Source organism: Stegastes partitus, unplaced genomic scaffold (genome assembly GCF_000690725.1).
Source record: "Stegastes partitus isolate 25-593 unplaced genomic scaffold, Stegastes_partitus-1.0.2 Scaffold165, whole genome shotgun sequence".
NCBI lineage: Eukaryota > Metazoa > Chordata > Actinopteri > Pomacentridae > Stegastes > Stegastes partitus.
The window spans coordinates 466,700-473,106 of NW_007577896.1; the positions used below are offsets into that span (position 1 = coordinate 466,700).

General features: G+C 36.9%; 1 protein-coding gene across 1 annotated transcript in view; it reads left to right on the top strand.

The window, feature by feature from the left end:
* LOC103355718 (poliovirus receptor-related protein 2-like) overlaps positions 1 to 6,407 on the top strand; it is a 275,529-nt gene that overhangs the window by 229,688 nt on the left and 39,434 nt on the right. Inside the window, exon 5 of the mRNA XM_008279610.1 lies at positions 6,021 to 6,138. Within this exon, the coding sequence (XP_008277832.1) occupies positions 6,021 to 6,138 (118 nt within the window). The remainder of the gene's footprint in view (positions 1 to 6,020; positions 6,139 to 6,407) is intronic.

Below are 6,407 nucleotides of genomic sequence, written 5' to 3' on the forward strand. Positions count from 1 at the left end.
AATGTGTACAGCTTCCCTCCCCCCTTATCTGCACACAACCCTGAGCCTCATCCATCAACACGCACATGATGCCAGCTATGCATGGCTTGCTTGGTTGCCGTGGCGCCAGCTGGATCTGCCCAGTGCACCGTGCACACAGAGAGAGAGAGAGAGAGAGAGAGAGGGGATGTTGGCAGAAAAAAGTGATTGGAGTGGAGGATGGGAGGGGATGTAAGGTGGGGTGGGCAGCAGAATAAAGACAGAGAGATTGCAGAAGGCCTGAAAACTGAGATAAAGAGGAGGTGGGGAGAGGAGGGGGGAGGTACAAACTGAGGTAACAGCAGGAGAAAGAGTGGCAGGAAAGTCCTCTAAAAACTCTGATGACTTCTGGTCCAGTTTGAAAGCGTGAGCTGGCAGGAGGCTGCGACCCCCTCTGTCCTCCGTCCACCTCCTCCCCCCCAGCATGCAACACACACATACCAAAAAAAAAAGCCCTTTCATGGGGAGTCCAGCTGGCGGTGGGCTGGGGGCTGCACTCACATTCACACCCCTGCACACATTCAGCCACATCTGAGCGGACCGGTGGAGAAGTATTTCCTGGATGGCCTGCGGCAAGTGAGATAGCTGTCCAGTGGAAACGCTCTGCACAAACACACACACACACACACCTACACACACACAGAGAGAGAGTCGAACAAATTGGGCCGTGCAGCAGCTCTGTGCATAAAATAATCAGATGATGTAGCCACGAGGGGGAAGCGCTGGCACCGACTCCGGCTGACATAAAGCCCGCGGTGACCTCCGCTCGACCTCAGTGCAGGATGCAGGCGAGGTCGAAGGGCGTCTGTAGGAAACGGTCGTCGGATGCTTCAAAGGTGAATAAACACGGGAGTCGTTGCTTTACTATCAAGAATATCCTGGAAAACTATGCAGAGCTGCATCAACAAAATTCATGTTTGATTTTTTTCAGATTGCAAAATGCAATAAAAAGACGGAATGTTTTCCCGGTTTCAAGGTCACGCCTTCAAATTGGGCTTCATCCAGACAGTCAAGCCTGAAGGAAAAACATTCAACCATCACAAACATACTGTAAAATAATACAGTCATTTTCCATAATAAATGCATTTTGTAGCCTTGTTTTTACATGAAATTGTGCATATTTCAGTGTTTAATATCGGATACTTGTATATGTAAAAAGATGAAATTGAGCATATTATTTGATATAAAAGGACAGATAGATGGATAAATTCTCTATATATTGCATGATTGCCAGTGCATATAGATATTATTAACTGTAATTCAACCTTTTAGTTGTAAAAACTTCTTCTCCAACTCTTTGTTTTTGTTGATTGTCAGTAATTTAACCAAACTGTAGAAATATATTTGCAGTGTTAAACTTAACTGTAAGAGTTCCACCTATTAAATGAAGAGGAACTAACTGTGTGTTTAATTTAAATTTATAAATGTAACTGTCATTTGTTGTTAAAACAATTCGAAGAAGGAAAGGAAATTTTCAATAACAGACTTTTTTTCTTTTTACATTTTTTTTTAACAATAAAAATCAAACTTAGAAGGATTTTTAAAAAATAAAATTAGACTTTATATAATCAGCTCGCACACACAAGGAATTTGAAATAGTGAATGAAACTGTGGTGCTCAACAACAACAACAAGACAGGCAATAAATATAGAAATCTAAATTTTAAAAAAAAATCTAAATAAAATATTGTATGTAAAAGACAAATATAAAGATCTGTAAAAGAGACATAAACGTACCTAAACCACTTTTTTTTTAACAATAAAAAACTGTAACATTCTAGTGAAATTAGACTTCTTTTTATTTATTTCTATTATACAGATATATTATAGTATTAATTATTTTATTTATTTTTTTATTCATGAATGGCTGTTTTTAGGAAGAAAAATAACTTTTAAAAAATTTAGTTGTATCAAAATTGCCACTTATGTATTCGACTAATTGATTAAGTGACAAAATATTTTTAGCTTTTGAAAACGACTGAAGATTAGTTGTTTAATATTAGAATATGCCTGCAGTGGGGCGTTAGCTCTGTGGACGCTGCCGGCTCTGTTTGCTCAACGGGACTAAATGTCACAACAACAGCAGAAAACGAGGAAACATAAACGCGGGAGCCCTTTGACGCTGTGCCGCCCGGACGTTGCTCCGTCCTCTAAATTCTCTCTCGCACATGTGGACACGTAAACCGTCGGCTAGCCAGCGTCTCTGCGGCCCCGCGGGGTTTCCAGCGCGGCGGATGTGTTGCTACAGCAACAGAGCGGAAATAGCCGCCTGTTTACACTCCCAGTCAGATCTCATCTAGTCTTCACGTCGAGATCGAGCTGATTCAGTTTCCTCTGGTTTACTGTAAAACTGTGGCGAAGCAAATAAAAACCAGAACAACTCGACCCCTCTGCTGAACATGTGAGCTGCAGGAGGTGTGGAGCTGAAGTTCAGAATATTAGAGTGCCACACCTGAATAATGGGATAATTTAATAGGAAAATGCTTTGTTTGCTTTATTGTGTCTTGAGTGGGATTTCCCATCGGGGCCTATGAGCGCCACATTATTTGTTTGCTCAGATCATTTGTGTTGGGCGCCTTGCTGCCTCTTTGTTGTTACCGTGTTATTATCGCTTCCTGAGTCGGTCTCGTCTGTCAGCCTGCTGAGGTTTATCGCGCTGGAGGAGGAGGAGGCTGCGTTCTGTCAAAACTGCAAAAAAACACAAACGTGGCTGTCAGAGCTGCGCGCCAACGCAGCGTGACGTTATTAACGAACGTCACGTTTCATGTGAGATGTGCCTAAAAATAATGACAGACTTTACAAGTCGACGGGAAACTTCGGCGGCGTCTTGTTTTCCTAATTCTGCTTAAAGCGACGCGTCGGGAGTTTGACACAAAGTTCGACTCGTGTCACAACATGTCGCCAATAATCCTCAACGTGATAACGGTCCACGGAAGCGCTTCACATGAGGTGAAACAAAGGCAATGCAGGCAGTCTTTATGACCCCATTTAATGTNGAGCAAAACATGAACCTACGTTACCTTTAAGTTGAAGCCAGTTTCTGGAAAAAGTTCTGATGACTGGATTTCACAGTGAGAAAAATAGACAATAGCAGACAATCCACATTAATCACCATTCAGAGGAGTGTATACGTGCCCAGGTCAGCCCAAAAAAGAGCTGGTTTCCATCAGCAGCCTGTTTGTCTGATGTTGTTCAGCATCCAGAATCCATAATTATGGCTCAATACGTGATGTACAAATGTTAAATTAACCTTCATTCTAATAAAAGCACACGGGGCCCAGATGAGCGGCGTTCACAGTTCGGTTAAATACACCATAATAGACTCAAAGACACAGATATTTAATGAGCATAATCTTGTTAGAGGTGGAAGAAAACAATATCGGTGTTGATATTGTGTCGTCAATGAGCCGTTGCTTCAGATTGTGCTTAAAGGAATAATAGGACGGAGAATGCGGTATCGAATTCCATTGATGTGATGCTCTGAAGGAGGCCGACGTCTGGCTGAATGTAGTTTTTTGTTATTATGATTATTATTATTACTGCATGTACAGTTGCTCTGCTTGCTGGAGATGTGAAGTCAGTGACGTGGACCAGCAGAGGAGGAGTTAAACCTTATAAACTACATCAGAACACATCATATTTCTTTTGGATGTACAGACGATGAAACTGAGCAGCGTCTTGTGCCTGCTTGTAGAAGAATTCCAGTGGTTTTAGGACTACAACATGTGTATTAGAGCAGCTCATGTCATACATACAGCTTTAATGAACAGTGACAGGTGGATGTGGGTAATGTGAGGCGACTCTGGATGTTCTGAGCAAAGCAGATGATGTGAGACGTTAATAAATCTCACTTTAACTGAATAACACTTTGAAAACAAGGCTTTACTAAGAGCCTACAGTATTATATAAAATACTACCTGATCTTATCAAGTATGTATGTTCTACAATAAAATATAAAATACACTTTTATCTGACTAAATTAAATATTAGGGCCCTACAATATTATTAATTATGCAACTTTACCTGCCAAAGTTACATATTAAGAGCCTACAATAATATAGACAATGTAGATTTTACTGACTAAATTCAATATTAGGACCGTATAATATTAAGAATTGTGCAAAGTTACCTAAATAAGTTACATATATTAAGTTTAAAACCCCACAATATTATATAAAATACTAATTTATCTGACTAATTTAAATACTAAGACCCTACAATACTATATAAAACACAACAATACCTCACTGAATTAAATATTAAAACCCTACAGTATTATATGAAACACCAGTTTACTAGAATAAATAAATATTAAGATCCTACAATATTAAATAAATTAGAAAATCACCTGACTGACTTAAATATTAAGGTTAAATTCCTGCAATCTTATATAAAACACTAATTTACCTGACTAAATGAAATATTGAGACCCTACAATATTGTATAAAATAGTAATTTACTTGACTAAATTAAATATTAAGACTCTACAATATTATATGAAATAATAATTTACCTGATTAGTTCAAATTGTAGGACCCTACAATGTTATATAAAAACAAATGTATGTGACTGATTTAAATATTTAGACCCTACAATATTATACAAAATACACATTTCTCTGACTAAATTAAATATTAGGGCCCTACAATATCGTTAATTATGCAAATTTACCCAAAAAGTTAAACATTAAGAGCTTAAAATATTGTAGACAATGTAAATGTACCTGACTTAATTAAATATTAGGACCTTACAATATGATATAAAACACAAAAATACCTCACTGAATTAAATATTAAAACCCTACAGTATTATATGAAACACCACTTTACTAGAATAAATAAATATTAGGATCATACAATATTAAATAAATTAGAAAATTACCTGACTGAGTTAAATATTAAGGTTAAATTGCTAAAATATTATATTAAATACTAATTTACCAACAAATTTAAAGTCTAATAACCTACAATATGAAATAAAATACTAATTTAGCTGACTAAATTAAACATTAAAACCCTACATTATTATATAAAATACCAATTGTCTGTCTAAATAAAATACTTAGACCCTACAATATGATATAAATACAAGTGTAGCTGACTAAATAAGATATTAGGACCCTACAATATAATATAAACTACTAATTTATCTGACTAAATGAAATCGTAAGGCTCTACAATATTATATAAAGTACTAAATACACGACTAATTTAAATACTAAGACCCTACAATATTATATAAAACACAACAATACCTCACTGAATTAAATATTAAAACCCTACAGTATTATATGAAACACCAGTTTACTAGAATAAATAAATATTAGGATCCTACAATATTAAATAAATTAGAAAATTACCTGACTGAGTTAAATATTAACGTTAAATTGCTACAATATTATATTAAATTACCAACAAATTTAAAGTCTAAGAACGTAAAATATTAAATAAAATACTAATTTAGCTGACTAAATTAAACATTAAAACCCTATATTATTATATAAAATACCAATTACCTGTCTAAATAAAACACTGAGACCCTACAATATGATATAAATACGAGTGTACCTGACTAAATAAGATATTAGGACCCTACAATATTATATAAACCACTACTTTATCTGACTAACTTAAATACTTAGACTTTATAATATCATATAAAGTATTAAATACATGACTAATTTAAATACTTAGACGCTACAGTATTTTATGAAGCACTAATTATCTGACTAAGTCAAATACTGAGACCCTACATGATTATATAAAACATCTAGTTGAAGAGAAATCTGAAGCAACACAGACATCAGATGTAAATTCAACCAGATATTAAGACCCTTTAATAATATTAATTATGCAAATGTGCCTGACTCGCTTCAAAATGAAGGTTAAATCTCTGCAGAGTTACATAAAGACACACATTTATCTGATGGATGAAGCATTCAGGCTGCAAACAAAGTAAATAACAAGTAAAAGTCCTGACGTTGTCTCCTGCTGTGTGTCTCAGACCCTCCCTCGGTGTCCATAGAGGGCTACGACAACAACTGGTACGTCGGCCGCTCCGACGCCGAGCTGCTCTGCCTCGTCAACGCCAACCCGGCGCCGACCACCATCACCTGGACCGCGTGAGTACCACCGACCGTCCACCTCCACCTGAATCCACACCGGTTCTGGTTACAGTTACATCATACAGAATGCTGCTGCTGCTCTGCTTTAAGGATGACTGGAGTGTTTTTCTGATAAGACACGTGGTCCTGATGGACAGATGGCGGCTTCCTGTGTGTGGAGGAGCAGGACACAGTTCTTCTCACATCGATGCTGCCTTTGACTATTTTCTGCCTTTTTGATTTCCTTTCACTTCATGTTATTTAATCTAAACTCTCAGACATATGGC